This window comes from Oreochromis niloticus, linkage group LG23 (assembly GCF_001858045.2).
Source record: "Oreochromis niloticus isolate F11D_XX linkage group LG23, O_niloticus_UMD_NMBU, whole genome shotgun sequence".
Lineage (NCBI taxonomy): Eukaryota > Metazoa > Chordata > Actinopteri > Cichliformes > Cichlidae > Oreochromis > Oreochromis niloticus.
Genome location: NC_031986.2, coordinates 12,505,561 through 12,533,540, shown reverse-complemented (window position 1 = coordinate 12,533,540; position 27,980 = coordinate 12,505,561). Strand labels below are relative to the sequence as shown.

At 38.7% G+C, this 27,980-nt stretch overlaps 2 protein-coding genes and 1 long non-coding RNA gene across 5 annotated transcripts in view; all 3 read right to left on the bottom strand.

Annotated features, from left to right (window-relative positions):
• The window catches only part of LOC100702575 (interferon-induced protein 44), a 179,940-nt gene that overhangs the window by 98,368 nt on the left and 53,592 nt on the right, over positions 1–27,980 (bottom strand). The window lies entirely within an intron of this gene.
• LOC106097716 (interferon-induced protein 44) lies at positions 292–26,937 on the bottom strand. 2 transcript variants are annotated; one of them, XM_019351608.2, is made up of 9 exons: positions 26,876–26,937; positions 26,643–26,685; positions 26,261–26,281; positions 25,438–25,471; positions 24,734–24,929; positions 1,443–1,595; positions 1,167–1,338; positions 968–1,068; positions 292–763 (listed from the first exon to the last, which is right to left on the bottom strand). In XM_019351608.2, exons 2-9 carry the CDS (start codon positions 26,680–26,682, stop codon positions 701–703), a joined length of 780 nt encoding a protein of 259 aa, XP_019207153.1. In that variant the 5' UTR covers positions 26,683–26,685; positions 26,876–26,937; the 3' UTR covers positions 292–700. The 2 variants fall into 2 exon arrangements, with proteins under 2 accessions (XP_019207153.1, XP_019207152.1); XM_019351607.2 differs by lacking the exons at positions 292–763; positions 968–1,068; positions 1,167–1,338; positions 1,443–1,595 and adding exons at positions 23,117–23,690; positions 23,888–23,988; positions 24,084–24,255; positions 24,350–24,502.
• Positions 1,602–3,115, bottom strand: LOC112843730 (uncharacterized). Its single transcript, XR_003216203.1, has 3 exons — positions 2,780–3,115; positions 2,617–2,650; positions 1,602–1,995 (listed from the first exon to the last, which is right to left on the bottom strand). It is a non-coding gene; the product is annotated as an uncharacterized LOC112843730 (long non-coding RNA).

The following is a 27,980-nucleotide window of genomic DNA, read 5'->3' as shown; positions in this document are numbered from 1 at the left end:
GACAAGGTAAACCTAGTAGTCATGAATAATAGCCTGACTCTGAAAGTCAGAAAGACTTTCATGCAGCATCTACTAAGCAGTCAGCTGCCAAGGAAAAGAGGGAATTCCTATTGGTCCCTGTGGGGATCAGGATTATTCCATGCAAATAATGCAAGGTCAGCCCATGCATTATTTGCATAGGAAGGCTTTTAAACAATTCTTTTTGACAGAGGCAGCGCCATGCTTGTACCAATCAGCCATTACTAAAGAGAGGAAACAAGAAATCAATAATTCACAGAGGACAGTCTCACATCGAGGGTTGAAATGATTTATTTGAGTTAAATCAACAGGTTACAGGCATATATGTGTCATTTTCCCTACTGTTAACATTTTGAACATACAGTAAATAACAAAAAGGATATCTATTGATTTTATGAGTAGGTTATTTGGATTTATTTTGTGAAAGAACAAAAAGTTAAATAAAATAAGAACAACACAAAAATCAGTAAACTAAAGTTTCTAATGAAATCAACTTTTTTGTGACTGTGATTGTAATGATGGCAAAGCAAAATCATGCAAAGAGTAACTTAATATTTTCATTTTCTATTGCCCTCACACGTTGGTTACAGGTCAGGATTATAAGTCATTCAGGTAGTCCTCTCCATAGTCAATGATCTTTTTCAGTACACTCAGTATCAGTGAATCCACATCGTTATCCGTCTCAATCTCTGTGTGGTAGTTCTTCACGAGGAAGATGCAGTTCGGTGGAATACACTGCTTGCATCTAAGTTTAAACAATATTACCTTTTAAAAACTAAAACTGTATTGTTGCAGTAGTGACATAATTATAAATTACATATTTAATTATTTGTACTGATTCCAGCTGAGGTTTCTGTACAAATATACTAAAATGTACAGCTGAATTACAGATGTTACATTCATGTATACACTGTTTACAAGTGCATGAAAGTTACTTCCTTGAACATACCAGCTGATTCAAGTACTTGCTCCTGTAGGCGTTCTTTATGTCTTTTTTGACTTCAGGACAGGCTTCATCAATTCTAGTCATGAGAGCTATTTGTGGGATCTCTGCCAACACAGAAACCAATGCAATCATTTTATCTAATATTTTTCTATTATTTGAAATTGTGACATCATGCATACACTTGAACAAAATCTGCTCTCACCTTTGTCACGAGCATGTAGTCTGACATCTTTCATCTTCCTCCAAGTTTTATCACTGATTATGCTCACTCTGTCGGCGGGAATAACAAAGACCACAATGTGGACTTTGTCATCTAAAGTAGGAGAACTGTTGTAGTCAGGATCCGATTCACGCAAGAGAGCTGTGGGTTTGAACTGGGGAAAAAAAGCAAAATCACTTACTAACCTTAACCTGTTTGAATGACACAGTTTCTCTGTATCACAGACTGTGTACAAGCAACTGAATGAAAACATCATACCGTGTAACCTTCTTTGACATGTCCATTCATGGCAAGTTTGATGTCTTCCACATGAATTGCTCCCTCATCGCCACTCTCAAGGCCCATGGTGTCAGTGAAGACAAAAGGGTAAAACATTTCTGGATTTCCTTTCTGAATTTTATATGTCCTGTACTGTAAATAAAAATTGTGGTGTTGTTATATTAGTGCCATATAGCAAAGATCCTGAACAGTTTTCAGAATAGTTTACACACTAGTTTTACCGACTATTTTTCACTCTGCAGTGCGCTCCTGTAGTCCTAGAAAACCTCAAAGGAAATAAGTGTGTTTTCATGCAAGCCTCTAACAGCAACTATGATAAGAATAGATACATCATACTGCATTAGTGAAACTGGCACCAAAGTTTGCCGCTGCCAATGCTCGAGTTGCAATTTTGCCTCTTAAAGCACTGTCGACAGAGTTGATGAAGCTGGACTTTCCAGCACCTGGTGGTCCATGAAGCATAATTCTGAGATGCTGGACATCTTTGTGAGGCTTGTAATCTCTGACAAGCTGCAGTTCTCGCTGTCTTTCACTGTTCATTAAGAAAATTACAATAGGATTGAGTATGCACTTACAGTTTAACATTATACAACAGTAATATGAACAAACACAAAATAACACAATAAACAAACAAAACACTTGAGGGCTGTACCAAGCCACACTGACACAGTCAGGTTTGAATTGGCTGGCTTGATGATACCTAAAAAACGAGTCACAGAGAATTTGCATCATGGTGGTGGTTATTATTGATAACTCAGGCTTTCTGCCTCAGTGTGCGATGTTACATAAATGAGGCATTTGATGTTTCATGTAACTCATTGGCCTGATTGTAAGACGCGGAAGAGGAAAATGTGATGCTGATTTCTAAAGATTATGATAAGTATAACAGCAAGAGACAAGCGAGTAGCAGAAAACGATTAATCTTTTGAATTCCTAATTTAATACATTTATTTTAGCACTCAGTGCACACTCAGCATTGTGATTCACTGCCAACAAAACAGCTGCACATTGGAGGTTTGAATCTCTCTACTGATACATTTATACGTTATATAATCTGGTCTGACATTTACATCTAATAACAAGCATGTGTAAAAAACATGAGTCACATCAAAGTTCTACAACACAAAAAAAGAACCACGCCCATAATACTCACGTCCATGGTATGTTTCTTTCTTCTTTCTGTAAAACTGTAAAGTGAACATGTTAATTGTGTGAATCATAACACAGGGGAATTTTTAAAAATTAATTATATGTTATTATGTGATGATTTAATCTTAACATTTAAACAATTTTGTATTATATTTTAAATATCTTACGAGGAGATAAAGGCGGAGGGGGAGGGGGAGTACCTGTAATTAAAATATGACAATGTGGCAACATGTTAGCAACACTTTTCCATATTCAGTGTTACTTATATAATTTACTTCCTTATGTCAAATTAAATGTTACCATTTTCCACATTCAGATCAAAAGTACATGATGGTATCTTTTCCATTATAAAATCACTTGGCAAACATCTACGACTAATCCAGATCAAGATAACATGAGAATCCAGGATTTTCTTATTTTTAGCAGCTTTGATTTACACACCTCAAAAAACTATTTGGTAAGTCAAGTCAAGCAAGTTTTATTTGTATAGAGCAATAATATATGAAAAAGCCCAAAGAACTTAACATGCATGAAAACATACTGAGAGTAAATGAAAAGAAAAAAGAAAATAAATTTTAAAAAAAAACACAAACTCAAAATTTATGAACTTATTAAAGCAGAGCTACAAACAAACAAGCAAACCATCACAAATATTTAAGCCATAAAAATGTTACCAAAAAAATAAAATCTGCTTAATTTTATAAATTTCCTAATGAAGTTCATGTTCTTTTGCACTGACTACCTGTGAATAAAACAGGTAGTTCATTAAATGCCAGTTGCATTTAATAATTGTTTTTCTTACAGTACTGAAATGATAACACAATGTTAGCATACCTGAGTATCCAATTGTGATGGAAAGATAGTGGTTCTCTGCTGCTGCCTCCACTGATGCAGGCTGAGTATGACTTTGTTTTATATAAGCATGCTTTCAGTTTTACTTGGGTCATGTGACTTCTGTGAATTCCCTCCTCACTTGTCCACACTAGTCCGTTATAGCTTCTTTGTTTGTATGTGTCATACATATTGATTCAAAATAGCTTCTTAGTGTGTGGTAATTAATGATTAATGCTAATAATTACCACAGTATACACAATACCTGGTTCTAAATGTAAGTTTTTAACCTTTGGTTGTGGAAGAAAAAAGTATCAAAGCATCAGCTTTTTATGGATCAGAGCTTGCATATCAGCCACTCAACCAGTTTCCTCTACATGTATTCTACAGTATCTCCATGTACTCCAAGTTCTGAACTCAAATTTAGTATAACTTAAAATAATCCAAATGTCCAACTCTGCCCTACTCTGAGCGTGAAAATCAAGATTCAAGAGCAACCAACCTATCCCAGGCCACACTAAAAATTGCTGGAGCAATTGCATCATCTCTTTCTCCTCAAATCACCAGATTGGGAAAAGAGTTTAACCTAGGAATGAGTGAGCACTATAAACTGTAAAAATAAATTCAATTTAAAAAAAAAGAAAATGTCCTGGTAGTTTTTTGCCAGGAGATTTTCTGTTTTTTATGGAAGTTCACAGACTTTTCCAAAACTGGTAAAACAGAAAATTCTGTAGATTTACAGTAAATCATCTGCACTATTTACAGACATTTCCTTCAACTCAAAAATTGAAAATTACATTATTCACAGTATGTTTTCTGACACATAGTGAATAAAAAATTAACTGAAGAAGAAATACTCAATGCATCATGGGAATCCCTCAGCAGCTTATCTTACTGCAGCATAACTAAGGGAGGATTCAGGCTCACTTAATCCAGCCCTAAATATGTACTTTAGCAAAAAGGAAAGCCTCATTTTAAAAGTACAGATAGTGTCTTTCTCCCTTTTCAGGGAGTTTTTAGGACATCCTGAAAATAATGAATTACAGTTGTCCAGACTAGAAGCAACAAATGCATGAACTAGTTTTTCAGTGTCACTCTGAGACAGGATTTAATTTGAGATATCCTGGTCAAAAATGACTCCAAGTTTTCTCACAGTGTTACTGGAGGCCAAGGTTACGCCATCCAGAGTACTCAACTGATTAGATACCATATTTCAAAGATTTTTGGGGTCAAGTACAATTACATCAATTTTCTGGGCCGGTTCTAGACAGGCATATATGAGGGGGCAGACAGAAATGTGAAGATGGCACATGGTGGCAATGGAGGCGGGAAAGGGGTGGTGTGCTCGATAACAGTATCTCACAAAAGTGAAGTTTCTCACAAAGAGATACTCGATATCAAATATATTAAAACCCAACAATAACACTTTTCAGTATTGCCAATATTAACGAAACTAAAAAGGGTTAGGCCGAGTTATAAAAAAAACTCAACTCACGTCTCAATTCAAGTCTTGAAAACAAACAAACAAACAGAAAAATAGAATAAAAAAATAAAATAAAATACAGAATAAAATAAAATATCCATCTAGATCTTTAAATCCAACAACATAAAATTTATCTTAATTGGATGGCCTAATTCTCAAATAAATTTTCAAAATAAAGTAAGAAGAAAATAAGACCTCTCAATTTGGCCAATATTTACAAAACTAAAAAGGGTTGGCAATTTAAAAAAACACACAGTTCACCATATGTTTTCCTACACTTGTCAAACTAGTTTGTAGAATAGAACAGAGTTTTGCAACTGAACAGCTCCACTGTCCTTTTCCCCTCAATCCACTCTACAACAACAGTCTCCTGCTTCCCTTTCCAAAAACTCTTACAAATTCATCCACATCAAAGTTATTCATTATTGACTTCTCATGGGCCAAGATCACCAATTCCTCTTACTTTTATGTAACATGATGCGACAATAGGGGGTTAGGACCTGTGACAAAGTTGAGGTGGAACTCTCACATGATGCTGAAGACACACCAATTACCAGGGCTGTTACACACAATTTATGCAACTCAGGAAAGGTTTCCTTGTACTCCTGGTGGACACACAGTGGACAGGTCTGTTTCCTTTGAGACATTTTTTGAGCAGCATCTGTTTTGCCACAAGAACTTCATTTTTCAGACTTACAACAGCTGCTACAGTACCAGCCATCACAGCCAGAGGGTGCAACAGGGTGGGGTCTAGAAATGTGCTAGATTTGGGTGCAAGACTAGATGGCTCTCATCAGGTCATTATTCTTGTGTGAAAATCTAGTTTCCATTTCTGAAATGGCCCTGTCAAGGATGATGAGCAGGGATCTTTTCAGAGACTGATGGGGAGAAGTGGTAGGGTAGGGTTACCAGAGTCTGCATGGCCCAAAGTTGAGAGCACAACACTTTGATCCAGGTGTTTGCTCATTGTTTTCCTTCTCTTTGTTGGATGTGACTCATCCTCATCAGGAGAAGACACTCCCCAGCAGTCATACTCACGGAAAAACCTCATGGTTTTTTAAGGAGTCACGTGCTGCACTAACAGCCTCAGAAACACTTCACAGATCAACTGACTGAGAGGTCATATTTTTTTCCTGACCTCTCCAGCCACTGTGTGGATAATTGTGTGGATGCTGTAAAGCATTCACACTATTGAGATCCTGTTTCTCTTAAAACTTTATTCTACCTTATTCTAGTTGCTCCGACCTTTGCTGGTTAACTACTAGCTCAGTTTTCAGCCGATTTCCACCATTTAAACTTTAATCTGTTCTGCTCCCTATGCTAATGCCAGCTATATCTTTTGGTGCTCATACCTTTCATACTTTTTGAAATATTAAGCTTTTTATGCCATTTTTTGGCAAATCCCACTTATGACAATAAAAAGTTCAGTAAACAGTTCAACGTTTTTAACTCTTTTCAACACAAATTTCAGCTTTTTCACCTCTTTTCAGCAGAATTTTCCATTTTTCAATACTTTTCAGCACAAATTCCAGCTTCTTTAGCTGTTTTCACTGCAAACTTCAGCTTCTTTACCTCTTTTCAGCAGAAATTCTGCTAATTCACATCTTTTCAGCAGAATTTTTAGTTCTTTCAACTCTTTTTAGCAGAAAGTTCAACAAGTTCACCTCTTTTCAGCATAAAGTTCAGCTCTTTCACCTGTTTTCATCACAAATCTCAGCTTCTTCTGCTCTTTTCAACAGAGTTTTCAGTTTCTTTACCCTTTTTCTGCACAAATTTCAGTTTCTTCATCTCTTTTCAGCAGAAAGTTCAAAAAGTTCACCTCTTTTCAGCAGAATTTTTAGCTTTTTCACCTCTTATCAGCACAAATTTCAGAATCTACTGCTCTTTTCAACAGAATTTTCAGCATCGTCACCTCTTTTCAGGACAATTTTCAGTTTCATATCTTTTCAGTCACCTGAGAGCAAGTTTGGCTCAGTGAGATGAGCAGCTGCCTTGAGACCAGTTGGCGCTCGTTCAAATCCTTCCTGTGGTTCTTGCTGCACATTTTCCCTCCTTGAACTCTCCCTGCTTTCTTGACACTCTTCAGTATAGTCTTTCAAATAAAGCAGTTTTCAGCAGAGTTCAGCTTCTACACAGGGTTTTCAGCGGAGTTCTCCTTCTGCTGTTTTCAGATTCCACTACACGGCATTCACACTGCATTTTCACAGGAAATGCAACTTTTTCTAGTTGCTCAGACATTTGCTGGTTAACTACTCCCTCAGTTTTCATCCGATTTTCACCATTGAAACTTTAAACTGATCTGCTCCTTCTGCTAATGCCTGCTTTATCTTTTGGTGTTCATAACTTTTATACTTTTTGAGATATTAAGCTTTTTATGCCATTTTTTGGCCCATTTTGCTGAATGGGACCACATTATCAGTATGATCACCAGTTTAGCTTGCCAGGCTGAGCCGTGTTTTAGCTCAGTGAGATGAGCAGCCGTTCTCAGAGTGTAGCGCCCGGGTTCAAATCCCACTTATGGCAACATTCTTTTCAGTTAACAGTTCAACTTTTTTGTTTCAAACTCTTTTCAACACAAATTTCTGCTTCTTCACCTCTTTTCAGCAGAATTTTCAGGTTTTCAGCATTGTCAGCATGTCATTATCGTTACCCACTGCATCATATCTTGACATGGTAAAATGCAGACATGAAGGAACATGGAACAAAACTTGAATTAAGAAAAAGCAAGCCGTTTAATGTGGCTGATGGAGAAATACAAAGTAATGCACAAGGCAAACAAAGACGAGAATAAACAATAACCTAAACTGGGAAAAGTAAAAGTAAACGTGAAAAACCCTAAACATGAAACTTGGCGTGGATACGAAGATACCTTGCACATGGAGACATGGCGCAAAAGACAACAGAAAACCTGACACTGAACAAAAGAGGACAGAGGACTTCAGTACACAGAAAGATAATTAGAGGACGGGGAACAGGTGGGAACACAGCTGGGACAAATTAGTCAGGGGGCGGCCGCGGCGAGGGGCCTGGGCCGGCACCACCTGATTGTGCACCTAATTGTGCATGTAGGCATGTAGGAGTGGTGATTTTGGTGGTGGTGATTGTGATCTGCTAATTTCTTCTTTCTAGAACTGTAATTAAATCTGTTCAGTAATTAATTTATTGTATTAATAATACTGACATAACATTGCTAATGTTAGCAATTTGTGGTATTTCAAGTTTTTTCCAACTCCAATGTGTTCAGCTAAACACATTCACAATAAATAATCAGATTACATACAGCTCATCATTTTGATTTTTAAGGTGTGCTTTGAAGTCACATTTATTTTATAAATTATCCTCAATGACACGTGTTAGCCCTGCAACCAGCTTGTGACCTGTCCAGGCTGTACCCTGCTTTCCGTCCTGTGACGACTGGGAGAGAATCCAGTCCTCTGTGACCCTGAGTTGGATAAGCAGAAGAGGATGGATGGATATTTCATCACTTAGGTTATAAGTCATGAAATCAGGCAAATCTTTCATCATTCAAAGTTTACTAGGTGATGGCAGAATGGAACAACCACAGCCTCTTGGCGTGTAAAATGAAACTGAAATATAGAATGTATGAATTGTTAAAAACCGTCATGTCAGCACATACTTTATATCCGTGGGATAAGCATGATCCCCACACAGACCAATCAGAATCGACCAATCAAAGTACTTAGCTGTCCCTTTCTTTGTCTTGGCAATTGAGAGCTATTTTTTCTGACTTTCAGACAGAACCAGTAAAGAGTGTAAAAGCATTGCTTCATACACTATATTTCAGTTAAGGAATTGCTTGTTGTTATTGTGTAGAGCTAATGTTTAAGTTGAGTAATTGAGCAGATAACTGGAATATAATGGAATACCTGAAACAATACAAATGGCAATAAATAAACAGATAAAAGTAAAACATGAACAAGAAGAGCCTATAGAATATAAAGAGCTGATCTTGGAAAAGCAAAATGTGATTGGCACAGCAGTCATTCAGATCAAAGCTGCCAGAGAGCACAGAGTTTTTAAAAAAGAAGAAAAAAGATATTGGTATAAGTAGGAAGTAGTATAAATAGAAAATAGTTAAACATTTCTTTTAATTATTTAGGTCGATAACACAATAAAATACAATCTCAACCATGGGACTGAAGCAGATAATACAATATCATATGAACACTGAATCGTAGCTAAATTGGATGAAATCGCTCATTTGTGGATCAACACTGCCCTCTAGTGGACCAAAGAATGCTCTCAAATGCTGCTTTGACACGTGGGTTGACGTATGGAGTTGCTTGCAAAAACAGGTCTACACAATAACAACAATCAGTTCATTAACTGAAATATAGTCTGTGAAACAATGCTTTTATACTCTTCACTGCTACAGTGTTGCTACTCTCACATTTGCAGTAGGAACAAAGTATCAGGATGGCGGACTTTACTCTGAATAGAGACAATTAAAAACAAAGCTGAGAAGGTAAACTTAATGGTCTCATGAGTAATAGTCTGGCTCTGTCTGAAAGTCAGAAAAACTAGCTCTTAATTGCCAAGAAAAGCAGGGGACAGCTAAGCACTTTGATTGGTGGATTCCTGTTGGTTTGTGTGGGGATCATGCTTATCCCAGGGAGATAAAGCATGTGCTGACATGAGGGTTTTCTTTTTAAACAATTCATACATTCTATATTTCAGTTTCATTTTACACGCCAAGAGGCAGCGCTATGGTTGTTCCAATCTGCCATCACCTAAGAAAGTAAACTTCGAACGAAGAAAGATTAGCCTGATTTCATGACTTAGAACTTAAGTGATGAAATATCCATCCATCCTCTGCTGCTTATCCAACTTAGGGTCACAGAGGACTGGATTCTCTCCCAGTTGTCACAGGACGGAAAGCAGGGTACAGCCTGGACAGGTCACAAGCTGATTGCAGAGCTAACACGTGTCAACAAGGATGACTTTATAAAATAATCGTGACTTCGAAGAACACCTTAAACATCAAAATGATAACAAAAACTACATGTCCTGATTTTCTTAAGATAAACATGAATTGGCCTACAATGGCAAACTGGTTGAATCTAGTGGCTTACTTTTTTTTCAAAATCAAATGCTGACATTACGGAATGCATGTTTTTATACTGCAACAGCAGAGAGATAAAAGAAGCGACTGACATTTTCATTTTCTATCCCCCTCACACATTGGTGACAGGTCAGATGGCAGATGGCACCTGAAGGTAGAAAACTTTGAGGCTGACTCTCCTAGAGAAAAACAGGGCTGTAAATTCTGGTGTCTTTCCCCCTTCTCTCTATATATAGGCCTGACCGGAGGAAAAGAAATTGTTGCCATAGTGATGTGAGAAGGAAAATTTCCTTATAGCAAGATGTCTGACAGGTGCAGAAGATGAAACGTGAGCTGGACGTGGGGTCTGAAGGCTTTCCTTTAACTGTTGAATAGTCATGTTAACATTCTGTTTTTACCACATGCAATAAAAGTGTTTACTGCCTAGGTGTGGAAGCCTTTTGTCTCTGAGCCAGAGAAACAGAGGTCCATAGCACCATGTAACACTAATTTAAAATTCTCACCGTTTGATAATAAATTGTGAAAACTGATCATTTGAGTGTATTTGTCTTCTCTCTCTGATGTTGGTGTCTCAGCCATGTTACGTTTAACTGTAAATGGCTTGTTAGAAACTATGAAACACATGCAGACTTCTGGATTTTAGAAGACAATTAATAATGCTCATGAATAGGACTAAAGGCAGGAAGGTGTCCTTAAAGCACAAACATCAGAGACTCATAAAGTGACAGACTGGAAAAAAGCTGGTTGGGGCATATCTGACACTCCTTTTATAGGAGCCCACAACCCCTCCTCCAGCTGCTGGGGAACTTTCCCTTCCTTGTCTTTTACTTGGTCTGTATTAAATTTAAACTAATAAGTATTTTCTCAACTCTACAAATGTTAATATTACCCCAATTATCGATGTAATATGTTTGTCAATACTTTTCCTCAGGCAGTCATCAATCCTACCTGTACTTTGTTCCTTTTTAATCTCCGACACTTGTGTTACACAACTTTCCGGGCGCTATTCCCAGACCTTGTTATCCATCATTTTTAATTGGGTCCCTTTGAAAGTTTTAAGGCCAAAGTGAGTACAAAAGTCTGCAAAACAAGAGGTGCCAGTCCAGCTGCAAAGTAAAAACAATTAATCCTCCTGACAACTTTGTCGGGTTTGCTGCCAAAGGTAGGCTACTATGCATGCACTATGCAGAAGGGTTTTTCACAACTTTGGGCAGTGAAGACTAGTTATGGGAAGTTTGGCTCTTTTCAGAGAGCTGGCTCTTTTGGCACAGCTCCCAAAGAAGAGCTGGCTCTTCTGGCTCCCAAATGGCTCTTAATTTATTATCATTTGTAGCCTCATATTTTAGCCCTACTTGGCAAATATAAATGCTTTGTGAGTTAATAAACCCTTTTGCATTTAGTGTTTTTATGAGAAGCCTTATAATTGCCTAATTTTGTGAATTTGTTTTATTACAAAAGCAGGCATTCTTACTTTTGTTTAAAATGTTAATAAAACTTAATTTTAATTTAACACAAAAGCAAATGAACAAAACACTGCAAACAAATCCACAGAACAGAAACAGAACCAAACTCGGTATCCTCAGTGCAGGCTGACATTTAGAAAAATCAAATGCCTCAGCTTGAATGGGCTGATGTTGTTTGTCTCTCAGTTAGTGTCACAGCCAAGTGGCCAACCCAGGAGAATGGACTCAAATGCAGACAGCACTCGGAGGCACGGAGAATAAGTGTGAGCAAGACTTTATTTACAAGAAGTGAAAATGTGCAACAGAATGTTTCCCAACACTATGCACTCAGGAGCTTGGCGAGTTAAACTATGAACTATAAATGAAAGTCAATAAAGCCAACTAGAACAATACTATGATGTACAATTAACTAGAACAGTATCATGAATGTTATCATAAAAACAAACAACTATGAACTATGAGCTGTGAACACACGGCATGGTATGAGAGAGTCCAGAGAACAAGCCCTTATAGCAGGAGTCAGAGAACCCAATACTGGGTAACAGCCAATACAGGAACCCTGTGGTGTGGGACTAAAGGGGGAGGCTAGACAGGGGAATGGTGCCAGGATTCTCGGAGTCACTGAAACAAGAGAGAAAGGTGTCAAGTGGGATTCAAGGTATAGATCCAGAGTGAACAGTCAAATTGTAAAGAGTCTTACTTTTCGCAGGCAGAGGCGAAGCGTGGAAGGGTAAGTGGTCTGAGTGAGCCCTGAGTGATATATGTCCAGAGCAGAGATTCAAGTGTTTCCAGGAAGCAGGGCAGGGAGGAAGGCAAGTGAGTAAAGCGGTGAAGCTGCTGAACAGACCAGCAACTGAACAGAGGTTAGTTATGGCAGGATGGAGGATGGCGTCCGGAGAATTAATGTGAGCAGAGAGGAAAAACAGGTGAGTACGAGCAATACTATGATACGTTAACTTCAACTACGATGGCAGAGCACTCACAATCACTCCTAGCCAGATCATCTGCTAGCCATTGTTAGTCTGGTCTTAAAAGCCGGCAGCCAAATTACTCACATTACTCACTCCACCCAGAGGTGGACTCACCGGCACAATGGAAAAATCCGGCACTCACCCAGACCATGACAGTTAGTATCTGCCCTGTTTTTGAGAAGACTCTCTCCGAAGGAACAGATGTTGCCACTATTCACAGTCATCCCTCTATCACCTTCACCAGGTGTGGAAAGACTGTGGCCTTGGCCTGCCACCAGCTCAGCAGGTCTTCTCCACGTTGGATGAAGGAGTACTCAAGATCGCATCTCCATTATAACATCAGCTGTAGTATTTCTCTTTGTAGCATCTCCTGTAGCTCTTTCATCAAAGAGCCTCCACACAGCAGGAGTTTGTGGCTCCTCCCCCACTTGGCCCTCTAATGCTGGAGCTGGGTGGTGCATTTTGCTGCTGTGGCAGTTATTCTCTGAAGTGCCCCATCAACAGCTCTGTTGTCACTGAATACAAGCTTTTTAAAACTAGGATCCAGTAATGCAGTTTCTGAGAGGACAGTGTTGAACTCCAACACAGATATTTTCGATCCATGGCTGAACAAAGATCTGCAACAAATTCCTTTACTTTCTGCATGGTTACTGTCAGTTGGTGTTAGGCTGTCACTGGCTGAAGACGTTTGCAAAGCAGGAGCATTTTGGAGGCTGTGACATAGCTGAAGGAGAGAAAACAGCAACTTTTAAAATGAGTTTTGTTTTTTTATTATGTGGCATATTGCTTTTTTCAATTCAATCATATGTGTTGTTTCTGCAATGTATAGTAGTGACCAAATAGTAGTAGATAAAAAAAAAAAACAACTGTGCAAGGTACCTGTCTGTACTTATCTCAACAGTCACCTCCTCAAATGGTTGCAGGACGGTGCAGACTTCTTTTACCAGCTTACCACATGTTTTAAGTGTTTAAAACTGGGGAATGTGTTTAAAATGAGCAGCATGCAGCCTGCTGTACTAAAATCACTGAATGAAGAGCAAACAGTGCATCGCATTGTCACAGGAACATTCGTGTATTAATTTGGTGATTTATTAAATGTGGGCTATAGATTCAATTCAATTCAATTCAATTCAATTTTATTTATATAGCGCCAAATCACAACAAAAGTCGCCTCAAGGCGCTTTATATTGTACAGTAGATAGCACAATAATAAATACAGAGAAAAACCCAACAATCATATGACCCCCTATGAGCAAGCACTTTGGCGACAGTGGGAAGGAAAAACTCCCTTTTAACAGGAAGAAACCTCCGGCAGAACCAGGCTCAGGGAGGGGCGGCCATCTGCTGCGACCGGTTGGGGTGAAAGAAGGAAAACAGGATGAAAGACATGCTGTGGAAGAGAGACAGAGATTAATAACAGATATGATTCGATGCAGAGAGGTCTATTAACACATAGTGAGTGAGAAAGGTGACTGGAAGGGAAAAACTCAATGCATCATGGGAATCCCCGGCAGCCTACGTCTATTGCAGCATAACTAAGGGAGGATTCAGGGTCACCTGGTCCAGCCCTAACTATATGCTTTAGCAAAAAGGAAAGTTTTAAGCCTAATCTTGAAAGTAGAGATAGTGTCTGTCTCCCGAATCCAAACTGGAAGTTGGTTCCACAGAAGAGAGGCCTGAAAACTGAAGGCTCTGCCTCCCATTCTACTTTTAAATACTCTAGGAACAACAAGTAGGCCTGCAGAGCGAGAGCGAAGTGCTCTAATAGGGTGATATGGTACTACAAGGTCATTAAGATAAGATGGGGCCTGATTATTTAAGACCTTGTATGTGAGGAGCAGGATTTTGAATTCAATTCTGGATTTAACAGGAAGCCAATGAAGGGAAGCCAAAACAGGAGAAATCTGCTCTCTCTTTCTAGTCCCTGTCAGTACTCTCGCTGCAGCATTTTGGATTAACTGAAGGCTTTTCAGCGAGTTTTTAGGACATCCTGATAATAGTGAATTACAGTAGTCCAGCCTGGAAGTAATAAATGCATGAACTAGTTTTTCAGCATCACTCTGAGACAGGATATTTCTAATTTTAGAGATGTTGCGCAAATGGAAGAAAGCAGTCTTACATATTTGTTTAATATGTGCATTGAAGGACATGTCCTGGTCAAAAATGACTCCAAGGTTTCTCACAGTGTTACTGGAGGCCAAGGTAATGCCATCCAGAGTAAGAATCTGCTTAGATACCATATTTCTAAGATTTTCAGGGCCGAGTACAATAACCTCAGTTTTATCTGAATTAAGAAGCAGAAAGTTAGCGGCCATCCAGGTCTTTATGTCTTTAAGACATTCCTGCAGTTTAACTAATTGGTGTGTGTTACCTGGCTTCATGGATAGATAGAGCTGCGTGTCATCTGCATAGCAGTGAAAATTTATGCTATGTCTTCTAATGATGTTGCCTAGGGGAAGCATGTATAATGTAAATAGAATTGGTCCTAGCACTGAACCCTGTGGAACACCATAATTGACCTTAGTGTCTGAAGAGGACTCTCCATTTACATGTACAAATTGGAGTCTATTAGATAGATATGATACAAACCACTGCAGTGCAGTACCTGTAATACCTACAGCATGTTCTAATCGCTCTAATAGGATATTATGGTCAACAGTATCAAACGCAGCACTGAGGTCTAGCAGGACAAGCACAGAGATGAGTCCACTGTCAGAGGCCATAAGAAGATCATTTGTAACCTTCACTAAAGCTGTTTCTGTGCTGTGCTGAGCTCTGAAACCTGACTGAAACGCTTCAAATAAGCCATTCCTCTGCAGATGATCAGTTAGCTGTTTGACAACTACTCTTTCAAGGATTTTTGATATGAAAGGAAGGTTGGAGATTGGCCTATAATTAGCTAAGACAGCTGGGTCTAGAGATGGCTTTTTAAGTAAAGGTTTAACTACAGCCACCTTGAAGGCCTGTGGTACATAGCCGATTATTAGAGATAGGTTGATCATATTTAAGATTGAAGCATTAATTAATGGCAGGACTTCTTTGAGCAGTTTTGTAGGAATGGGGTCTAAAAGACACGTTGATGGTTTGGAGGAATTAATTATTGAAGTTAACTCAGAAAGATCAATTGGAGAAAAAGAGTCTAACTTAACATTGATGGTACTAAGAGTAGCTGTAGATAATATTACATCTGTGGGATGATTATTGGTAATTTTTTCTCTAATGATAAAAATTTTATTTGTGAAGAAGTTCATGAAGTCATTACTAGTTAACGTTAAAGGGATTGTTGGCTCAGTAGAGCTCTGACTTTTTGTCAGCCTGGCTACAGTGCTGAAGAGAAACCTGGGGTTGTTCTTATTTTCTTCAATCAGTGACGAATAGTAAGATGTTCTGGCTTTGCGGAGGGCTTTCTTATAAAGCAGCAAACTATTTCTCCAGGCTAAATGATGATCCTCTAAATTTGTGACACGCCATTTCCTCTCCAGCTTACGAGTTATCTGCTTTAGGCTACGTGTTTGAGAATTATACCACGGAGTCAGGGACTTTGGATTTGAGGCCTTAGTTTTCACAGGAGCTACAGTATCCAGAGTCGTACGTAGTGAGGAGGTAAAATTATTAACAAGATAATCGACCTCTGTTGGAGTAGCGTTCAGATAGCTGCTCTGCTCTATGTTGGTACAGGGCATTGAAGATGATAACAGTGGGTGGATTATATTCTTAAACTTAGTTACAGCACTTTCAGAAAGACATCTACTTTGATAAAGTCTACTCTCCACTGCTGTGTAATCAATTATTGTAAATGTAAATGTTATCAGGAAATGATCAGACAGCAGAGGGTTTTCAGGAAACACTGTTAAATGTTCAGTTTCTATGCCATATGTTAAAACAAGATCTAGAGTGTGATTAAAGTGGTGGGTGGGTTCTTTTACATTTTGAGAGAAGCCAATTGAGTCTAATAACAGATTAAATGCGATGTTGAGGCTGTCATTTTTAGCATCTACATGGATATTAAAATCACCCACAATAATTATTTTATCTGAGCTGAGCACTAAATCAGATAAAAAGTCTGAGAAATCAGAGAGAAACTCTGTGTAAGGCCCAGGTGGACGATAGATGATAACAAGTAAGACTGGTTTCTGAGTTTTACAGCTGGGGTGGACAAGGTTAAGCATCAGGCTTTCAAATGAATTAAAAGTCTGTCTTGGTCTTTCGTTAATTAATAGGCTGGTGTGAAAAATTGCTGCCACACCGCCCCCTCGGCCTGTGCTTTGAGATTTCTGGTAGTTAGAATGACTCGGGGGTGTTGATTCATTTAAACTAACATACTCATCCGGCTGCAACCAGGTTTCTGTAAGGCAGAGTAAATCGATTTGTTGATCAATTATTAAGTCATGTACTAGCAGAGACTTGGAGGAGAGAGACCTAATATTTAATAATCCACATTTCACTGTTTTACTCTTTGGTTCAGATGTGGATACTGTATTGTTCTTTCTTTGTGATTTTTTATGTTTAAGTTGTTTATTGCTGGTTTTTGGTTTGTTTTTTGTCTGTTTGGGAGCTGACACAGTCTCAATGGAGATGGGTTTTTGGGGGGGTAGCAGGAGGAGAGAAGCTGCAGAGAGGCGTGTAAGACTGCAACTCTGCTTCCTGGTCCCAACTCTGGATAGTCATATTTTGGGGGGTTTAATAAATTTGTCCATATTTCTAGAAATGAGAGCTGCTCCATCCAAAGTGGGATGGATGCCGTCTCTCCTAACAAGACCAGGTTTCCTCCAGAAGGTTTGCCAATTATCTATGAAGCCCACATCGTTTCTGGGACACCACTCAGACAGCCAGCAATTTAAGGAGAACATGCGGCTAAACATGTCACTCCTGGTCTGATTGGGGAGGGAGGGGACCAGAGAAAACTACAGAGTCCGACATTGTTTTGGCAAAGTTACACACCGATTCAATATTGATTTTAGTGACCTCCGATTGGCGTAACCGGGTGTCATTACTGCCGACGTGAATTATGATCTTACTGTATTTACGTTTACCCTTAGCCAGCAGTTTTAAATTTCCTTCAATGTCGCCTGCTCTGGCCCTGGAAGACAATTGACTATGGCTGCCGGTGTCTCTAGCTTCACATGTCTGAGAACAGAATCACCAATTACCAGAGTTTGACCCCCGGCGGGTGTGTCGCCGAGTGGGGAAAAACGGTTAGACACATGAACAGGTTGGTGGTGTACCTGGGGCTTCAGTTTAAGACTATGCTTCCTCCTCACCGTCACCCAGCCGCCCTCTTTCCCCAGCTGCTTGGGGTCTGCCGGGGAACAGCTAGCGGGGCCTACGCTATCTTCGGCTGCACCAGCTACAGGGGCCTGGCTAGCTACGGGTGAATGAAGGGTGCGAAGCCGAGTCTCCAATTCAGCAATCCTGGCCTCCAGAGCTGCAAATATGCTACATTTATTACAGGTATCATTACTGCTAAAGGAGGCCGAGGAGTAACTAAACATCTGACACAATGAGCAGGAAAGTGCAGGAGGGACAGGTGAAGTAGCCATGGTGCTAACGAGTCGGCTACGAGCTAAGCTAAGCTAGCGAAACAGTAAAGAGACAGTGAGTGAATACTTTGGCTATAAATTAGGTAGTGAGTACACAGAAAGGGTGATTCAGATGAAGCACGTTAAGATTATACTATGAAAAAGGGATGTATCAAAAGATTTAAATTAAATTGCTAAGCAGAAAAGCTACTCAGAAACACCACTGTGTTTGAGCAGGAACAGGAAGTGATACTCTACCACAAAGCGAGCGAACACCAAGTGACAGCGCCACCAAGAGTCAGGAAGAGTCAGGATGAATGCAGGTTGAATGCAGATGTTCTGTTTGATTCTAATCTGCTGCTGAGTCTTGTACGCTGATGGAAGTGCAGATAACACAGAACAGACATCATGAACACCTGTTCAACCAATCACTTTCATTCCACTTTAGAGAGTAGGAACATACACCTTATGTCAAACCAGTGATTTATGACTTAGGGAGTATTAATAATAACAAATAATCATTTGTGATAGTTTGAGTTTTGTTGTCATTTTTAAGCCAAAAAAGTTTACTTTTTGACTAAAAGTTCACTTTTTTGACTAAAAATGTCACCTTTTTCGTTTTGGGGGGGACTGTGTGTGTGTGTGAAATAAAATTCTTAGTTGAACCGTTGCTTTTGTAACAGTGAGGATGGGGAGATTTGGAGGGTGCATGCCCCGATGGAAAGCTTTATTACATTGTATTTGCTTTTGTTTAAGCCAGAAAAACAGAATCAAAGTTGGCCTTACAAACAAGAAAAGTAAAAATGTGTCTTTACACATTGGGCCGTGCGAATAAACTGACATTCGCTCTGACCCCATGTTGGGTTTGTGGATTTGACACTTAAAGGTTTTGAAAGTGGGATTACATGCTTCTGGTGAGCATAAGATTTCTGATAACAGCTTGCCATCTCAGTTATAAATGAAATTCAAAATGTTTTTCAAAGTCTGGCTAATGCATAATTTGACTTCTAAGGTACACACAACAAGGCCAAGAAGACAAGGGGATGGTTTACTACATCGTATAAAAGCACAATCCTTAATCTTTGATCTTCCAACTGTATCTTTCTGTTCTGGCTTTAGAGTCTTTGTTTATTGAGTCATACTTTGGGAATCACCCTGTTGTGGTGCTGGGAGACATACAGCACTATACAAGCAGTATGTTTTGGCTGTATCATTAGATCTAAGAAACAAACCTGTTATTAATTGTTAAAAAAAAGAGTTAACTGAAGTGCGGCTTTAATTTATAATTACTGCATGAACTGACCAGGAATTACAATCAGCTTTATAGAGAAAGGGGCTGTGTGCTAAAATGCTAACATTCTCCGAGAGTATTTGCTATATATAACCACCATTTGTAGATCAGTAGTAATTACTCACATAGGTTTTTTACTCATTTTAAATTTGTGCAGTATTTATTTATTTTTGTATTTTTCTAATATATCTCTGATTCATGTTTTCTTGCTGACCCTTGTGCTGCTGTAACATGTGAATTTCCCCAGAGTGGGATTAATAAAGTCTGTGTCTATGCCAAACCTAAAGTTTAAACTCCTTTTATAATTTACCTAGCAGCATTTCTGATTTGCAGTTAAGACTGTGACATGTGTATGTGATATGTTTTCACCATTTTCAAGCCAGAAGAGTGACCGCTCTTGAAGCCTGGTTGTTGCACAATACTAGTACTACTACTGCTACTACTTTTAGTATTACTACTACTGCTACTGCTGCTGATCAAGGGCCTCACAGGGCCATATGCCAGCAAGGGTTAGAGGTCAGACACCTTGGGCCTGCAGGTTGGAAGTTGGAGTAACAACACCGCCTTGTAAAAGAACATCCAGGTGCTACATGGTGTTGCGGCTGATAAAGAGCCATAAACTACCCCCATTGTTTAGAAGTGATTACCAGTTTGCTGGGGTTTTTAGAGACACAGAGAGTGAGAGAGATCATGTTCTACATTACTTTTTTTAAAAACAAAAGGGATTTTTCAGAGCTGTTAATATATGAAGCGGTCTTCATAGAAACATGGATCAACCCTGTTTTTGGCATTGAGTGTGAAATTGTGACAGTTTTAATAAATCCTGCAGGTTCCTGCATTTATACTGGAGAGCAAAGAAAAGTTAGACGATGTTTGTACTATTGAAAATCACTTTATCCATAAAACCACGTAGACAGACATGAAAAAGAATGTGTTTGTAAAACTAGTGGTAACGTCCGAGAACTATAAGACAGACTGTTTCTGCTATCAATACAGTTTGTTGTCAAAGGAGTTTGCAAAGAAAAGCGTCTGGACTTCTTTAAGTTGCTTGAAGACGTTTCACCTCTCATCCGAGAAGCTTCTTCAGTTCTAAGGTCAAATGGCCGAGAGTCCCAGATTTAAAACCAGTGGGAGTATCCCCCCAAGGAGGGACAAAGGACCCGCTGGTGATCCTCTAATCACATGCGCCAAGGTGTGAAGAAGAGCCACCTCCACAGGACAAGACTCAGCAGTCCATCTGCATCTTAAGGATAAAGGACACTCTTTCGAGGATGCCAATGTTCACATATTGGACAGAGAGGACAGATGGTTTGAAAGAGGAGTGAAAGAGGCCATCTATGTCCACTGTGAGCGACCATCTTTGAACAGAGGCGGTGGTTTACGACACCAACTGTCTGCCATCTATAATCCAGTTTTGAGTTCCCTCCCCAGACGCCTTAACGCCCACTCACATCCTGGGCCATCTGACCTCAGGAATTCACATGACAAGGTGGGGCCAGGTTTCACAATGAGCTCACCCGAAACCCTGGCTGATTAGGTCCCACACCCGCTTTCACACCTTGGCGCATGTGATTAGAGGATCACCAGGGGGTCCTTTGTCCCTCCTTGGGGGGATACTCCCACTGGTTTTAAATCTGGGACTCTCGGCCATTTGACCTTAGAACTGAAGAAGCTTCTCGGATGAGAGGTGAAACGTCTTCAAGCAACTTAAAGAAGTCCAGACGCTTTTCTTTGCAAACTCCTTTGACTACGATGACCTGGATGACTGAGAACCTTCACAGACAAATACAGTTTGTTGTTAATCCTGAATGATTCTTGGTCATGACATTTGCATCATCAGAGAAAGGTCATTTTACTCCACACACATTTGGAAAATCACATAGTTTGACCATCAAATCCCAGAATATTTAGTATTTGACACTGATGCAGCAACATCACTGTGCTTTCATTTGAAAATATAAAATGTTGAAGTTTTTTATGTAAAACATAAAAGCAACAAAAACTTAAGTTGTTAAAGTTGGAGATTATGTATCGGAATTTCAGGAGCAGGACCACACCTCCAAACACGCTCCTTCCGGTTGTCATCTATATTGGTTCCCCCCAGTTCTGCAAGCTGTTCATTCTCATTTACGTGCCCCACCATCTCTCTCTCCCTGTTCTCAATTCTTTAACTTCTTCACTCCTGTTTAGTACATGGGGATCTGCCAGGCCCGGGAGCCGTCACCAGTCCCCTTCGAGGCCTTCCCCAAATCACAGCTCAATTCATGTCCAATCATTCATCTTTACCTACTAAAATACTGTCAAATATAAAATGAGGACGTGAGCCCAGCTAGTGAAATGAAATTTGTGAATATCTAGCATTAGCGTTTTCCGTGGGAGAAATCTTTCGTCACTCATCCAAGTGACTTCTTCAGTCTCAGCTGACTGCAGGTTTCCCCAATCTTATGAGCAGTACATTTGCATAATGACTGAAACCAGCCCACTGAAGGAACAATGGGCTGGGCGGTTGTTTCTTCTACGGAAAATGCTACGTCCAGATGAACAGAATCGACTTTTGGAGATTTACTTACCTGGATGAGAATGCATCAAGAAGACATTACAATTGTACATTACTCTAAAATCACTTTTATGAGAGTGACTTTTAGATAACAACCTGATTTAAAACAGAATCTAACATAAACATTCTTTCCCTTGGAAATAGCTCTAAGATATTAAGAGAATATGGCAAATGAGATCACAGGATGGCCAAAAATGTACTTTCAAATGAGATCTTCTTGTTTCATTGGAACAGCAAAGTACCATAACAAAGAATAAGTAGCCTACACCTATGTAAGAACAGATAGATAGATAGATAGATAGATACTTTATTAATCCCCAAGGGGAAATTCAAGGTTCCAGCAGCTTAAGAACACCACACACACAGCATTCACAGAACAAGTATCATTGCTATGGAGTTTTCATGTTTTGCATGCAGACTCGGGGCTCTTAGTCTCCTCTTGGCATTTTCTTATTTAAACACTGATGACTTATAACCTCAAAGTTTAGCAGCACAACACAGAGTTTCCTTTTCCATCAGACATTTCTTTCAGTCTTTATTTCCTCAAATCAAAGGGCTTGTGTTTTGGTATTTTTGCTACTGAAAGGCATACAAGTAATCTAAGAAAAGCATGAGTCAGAAACATTACGTCCTGCAGAAGCGGCAAAGAAGGATGTGCCGCTACAAAAAAAAGGAAATAAAAGCGAGCCTTTATTTATGGTTGTAAAAAATGCAAAAAAGAAAAGGGAAACAAAGACTAACCTAACAAAACCTAAACTGGGAAAGCAACTGAACACTAAACATATGAAACTTGAACATGGAATACTGGAGCCTGGAGCTTGTTGTACAGATGACCCAAAAGAATAGAAACTATAAATATAACATAAACAGAAAACAATAAGAGAGCCAAGACCACAAAGGACACTAAATCAAATAATATTTATAAACCCAAAAAGACATGAACACTGGGTCACAGTTGTTGCTACTCTCACACTGACAGGAACAAAGTATCAGCATGGCTGAATTTACTCTGAATGGAAATAACTAAATAAAAAGCTGAGAAGGTAAACTTACTAGTTTGATGAATAATAGTCCGACTCTAACTAGAAGCCAGATAATCTGCAACGTCTGATTAAACTCTCAAATGCATAGCCAAGGGGGGGTGGGACTAAGCACATATACAAGTCCTGATTTGGATTTATATATCTACCTGGATGCTTGTATGGGATGAAAACCATTAAATATCTATCTCTCCTCTTCCGCTTATCCAACTCTCATTACAGTTTAGAAAACAAGAAATCACTGATTCACAGAGGACAGTCTCACATCGAGGGTTGAAATGATTTATTTGAGTTACACAGCAGACAACAGGTTACAAGCATATATGTGTCATTCTTCATGCAGTTACCATTTTGAATATACAGTAAATAAAAAAAAGTACATTCATTGATTTTCTGTGAAGGTTATTTGGATTTAATTTACGAAAGAAAAAAAAATTGAAATAAAATAAGAACAAGACAAAAATCAGTACGATAAAATTTTTGATGAAATTCCCTTTTTGTGTGACTGTGATTGTAATGACAGCAAAGCAAAATAACCTGAAGAGTAACTGAGCATTTTCATTTTCTGTCCCCCTCACACATTTGTTACAGGTCAGGATTATTCAACCCAACAATATATACTCAAGTATATAGTGGGACGAAATATCGTCCTCCTGGACCATTCATTCAATCATTCATATCCTGGTCATTCAGGTAGTCCTCTCCATAGTCAATGATCTTTTTCAGTGCACACAGTATCAGTGAATCCACACCGTCATCTGTCTTGATTTCTTTGTGGTAGTTCTTCACGAGGAAGATGCAGTTCAGTAGAATACCCAGGTTCCTGTTCACTGTTTCCATCTAAGTTTAAACAATATTACATTTAAAAAACTGAAACTGTATTGTTGCACTAGTGACATAATTAAAAATTACTTATTCAAATATTTGTACTCATTATAGCTGAGGTTTCTGTACAAATATACTGAAATGCACAGCTGAATTACAGACGTTACATTCATGTGTAAACTCATGAAAGTTATGAAAGTCCTGGAACATACCAGCTGATTCAAGTGCTTGCTCCTGTAGGTGTTCTTTATGTCTTTTTTGACTTCAGGACAGGCTTCATCAATTTTAGTGATGACAGCTATTTGTGGGATCCCTGCCAATACAGAAAGCAATGCAATCATTTTATCTCATGTTTTTCTACTATTTGAAATCGTGACATCATACATGTAGAACAACATCTGCTCTCACCTTTGTCACGAGCATGTAGTCTGACATCTTTCATCTTCCTCCAAGTTTCATCACTGATTATGCTCACTGTGTCGGCTGGAATAACAACAACCAGTATGTGGACTTTGTCATCTAAAGTAGGAGAACTGTTGTAGTTAGGATCCGATTCACGCAAGAGAGCTGTGGGTTTGAACTGGGAAAAAACAGCAAAATCACTTAAACCTTTTTGCATGATACAGTTTCTGTATCACAGACTGTGTACAAATATCTGGATGAAAACATCATACCGTGTAACCTTCTTTGACATGTCCGCTAATGGCAAGTTTGATGTCTTCTACATGAATTCCTCTCTCAGTGCCCCTCTCAAGCCCCATGGTGTCAGTGAAGACAAAAGGGTAAAAAGTTTCTGGATTTCCTTTCTGAATTTTAAATGTCTTGTACTGTAAATTTTTTTTTTTTTAAAAGTGGAGTTGTTATATTAGTGCCAGATACTAAAGACCTTAACAGTTTTCAGAATAATTTACACACTAGTTGTGCTGACTGTTTTTCACTCTTTTATACTTTAATGCTTATAAAGCAGCTACCACTGCAGTGCACTCCTGTAGTCATAGAAAACCTTAAAGGAAATGAGTGTGCAACTATGATAAGAATAGATACATCCTCATACATACTGCAATAGTGAAACTGTCACCAGAGGTTGCGTCTGCCAAAGCTCGAGTTGCTATTTTGCCTCTTAAAGTACTGTCGACAGAGTTGATGAAGCTGGACTTTCCAGCACCTGGTGGTCCATGAAGCATAATTCTGAGATGCTGGACATCTTTGTGAGGCTTGTAATCTCTGACAAGCTGCAGTTCTCGCTCTCTTTCACTGTTCATTTAGAAAATTACAATAGGATTTAGTGTGTTTACACAACAGTGTTATGAAGAAACACAAAATAACACAACAAACAAACAAAACACTTGAGGGGTGTACTACAGAGACAGACTGACATCTGTCTTCTACTACCTGCAATTTCAGAAGTGTGAAATGACCAAATAAGCATTTCTGTGTCACCATGGGAAACTATGTGAATTCCACATTGTGACTCAGAAGTTTGTGCTGCTGTAACAATTTGATTGTATAAAATTTATTCAGCAGAGAATCACTTACACTGACATCAGAATCAAAGTGTAAGTGTGACACCCACAGATGGGTTTTATAGTGAAATTGAATGGACATTAAACATAAGTTAACACAATGATCAAACAGGTCAAAAGAGATCGATTTTGTGATATAAAATTGTGATTCTGGGATTAACACACAGTTGGTGAAATTAAAAGGTTAATCTTAATAATTCTAGTACACCTCTCTAAGGAACCACACTCTTAATACTCACCCCCATGGTATGATCCTCTCTTCTACCTCTAACACTGTAAAGTGAAAATGTAAATTGTATGAGTCACACTGGAAGCATAACGTTTTAAATTAATTAGGCATCATTATGTATTAAGGCTGTTACACACTGAACGCGTTTCGTTTTTGCGGAAAATTCCTCCTCAATAAACAGACTGTGAAAACTAAAAATGAAGCCGATGTCAAATAATGACGAGCTGAGAAAAGTAAGAAACTAAGAAAACAGCAGCAGGGAGAATTTAACGGTTGGATCCAGGAGCTGAAGCTGTGTTCGTACATAGTTCAGGATGTCAGTGGGGAAGTTTGAGGCGAGGCAGGAAAATAATTTCACTGAGCCGCATTGTGTAGCTGTGTGTCTGAGGTAAATAGTATTACGTGACCATTTCCATCTGATTGTGTATTCAGTAGGCGTGCCATGTGAGTTAAGAGTGCACTCGTTGTCTAACGCAGTGGCCTGGTTGTTCAGGTCATTTTATTCAGATCCGAAAACTCAGACAAATCGATCTTGGTTCGCAAAAATAAATAAATAAATAATTTCATCAATTCTGCAGTTTACCCATGGATTTCAGTAAAGTTGCTCTGCCTGTAACCAATCGCGCCTCGCCCAAAGTTCCAGTCCAGGAATTTTGTTTACATTTCCTGGAATTGTTCAGCTCAAACAGTCAGTGTGAACAGCTGGAAAATGAACAGATGAGTCTGAACAATATTTTAAAGCTAGGAAATATTTGCACGGATTTTACACGTCCGGTGTGTAAAAGCCTCAAGTTTTGTCTTCAAGATTTTGTATCATATTTTAAATATCTTACGAGAAGGTGGTGAGCGATTTCCTGCAATTGAAATATGACAAAGTGAAAACATGTTAGCAACACTTTTCCATATTAAGTTGACTTATATTAGATTTTAACTCAAAATGAAATGTTTTTTTTTTCGACTTTTAAATCAAAGGACGTTATGGTAACTACTAAATTATAAAATAATTTTACAAACATCTATAACAAAATTCAGATCAAAAGATAACTCGAGTCTGCAGCATTTCCTTATTTCTAAACTGTTGAGTCAAAGTCAAGCTAGTTTTATTCGTGTCGCTCAGTATTACATGTATGTATGTATAAGTATGACAACATATTAAGGGCAAAGGGTGGCAAGAAAATCACCAACAATGAATATGATATGAAAAAAACTGCTTACCCCAAAAGACATTTTTAATTTTGTGCATGTTTTCTGTCATCAACTAATTGTGAATTAAACAAACAGAAAATACAGTAAATTCAAAAACAGTAAATTCTTTAAATTCTTCTAGAAACTAAATTCTTTTAACTTGACACATCTGAACCAAACCGTAGAGATGACTCAGTCCAGTCAATTTAATAATTTAATAACTGGATTTCCTGCATTGGATTATTAACACAATGTTACCATACCTGAATGTCCACCTGTGCTGTGAAGTTGTCTCCCTTGGTTTATTGTTCACACTGATGTAGATCATGTGTGACTTTGGATTTATAAATGTCCTTTCACTTTCTCTTTGGGTCATGTGACTTCTATTATTCTCTCTATCTGATGCCAGTCTAATCTAGTTGTAGCTACATAGCTTCCTAATTTGTAGGTGTCACTTACATCTATTTCTTAAAATTAAAAACTTGGTTCTGTCATAATCCTGGGTTTTTAACCAGCGTTGCAGTTTTCAGTTTGAATATTACCTTTTTACATCTGCCCCAGATATATTTTCATTCTGATTTAGTATTCATAGTTTTCTTTGTTAGTTATTCTCAAGATTGTCCTTTTCTTCTACTGTATGATCCTGATGTTTTTGAGAAACTATTGTGTTTGAGTTTCGCTTTTTGTATATTACGTTTGTTTAGTTTCCTTTAGAATTGATTATATCCTCTGTAGTTTCTCTTTATAATGCAGTTCATCTACTTGGTTTTTATTTTTCCAAGTTACCTTCTTTTGTGATCCTTTTCTGTTCCCTATTTGTGTCCCTGTATCTGTCTTGTTTCTTTGTGCCCTGGTTGTCTGTTTCCCTATTTATTTGTCTCCCATTCAGTCATATCCCCCTTCCTGTTGACTGCATGTGTGTTTGTGTTAGTTCCTGCTTTAGTTTGATAGTCCAAGTGCTCGATATTGAATTTTACTTCCCTCATCTAGTTAATCCTGATTTGTTCCTCGATGTTTCGGTTTCATCTGCATTTATCGCCCTCCCCTGTCTAGTTCTCCTGTTCTCCTCTATGTAAGTTAACCCCATTGTCTTGTTATTCATTCTGCACTTATTTTCTCCATCTTCCTCTGTCCTTTGTCATGTCCTACCGTCATAATTTTACATTACTTGCTGCATGTTTCCAATTTTTTGCACTCCGCAATTTCCCCTAGAACAAAAACTTGGGAACACAGAGCAAGGAGTGCAAAACTATTCCTGGCTCCAGTGTTCCCCTGATTTTGCATCTGTGTTTTGATGAAACTCCAGCTGTTCAGTTCATCTCTGGTTTCTCAAGTTGCAACCATTTCTGTACACAGGACTAAATGATA

Coding starts and splice junctions, on each gene's coding strand:
- LOC106097716 (XM_019351607.2), bottom strand. CDS start 26,682: ATGACAGAAAACATGCACAAAATTAAAAATGTCTTTTGGG. Junction 26,282..26,642: donor AATTAAAAATGTCTTTTGGG/GTAAGCAGTTTT, acceptor TTTCAATTGCAG/GAAATCGCTCACCACCTTCT. Junction 24,930..25,437: donor GAGAGGATCATACCATGGGG/GTGAGTATTAAG, acceptor CTAAATGAACAG/TGAAAGAGAGCGAGAACTGC.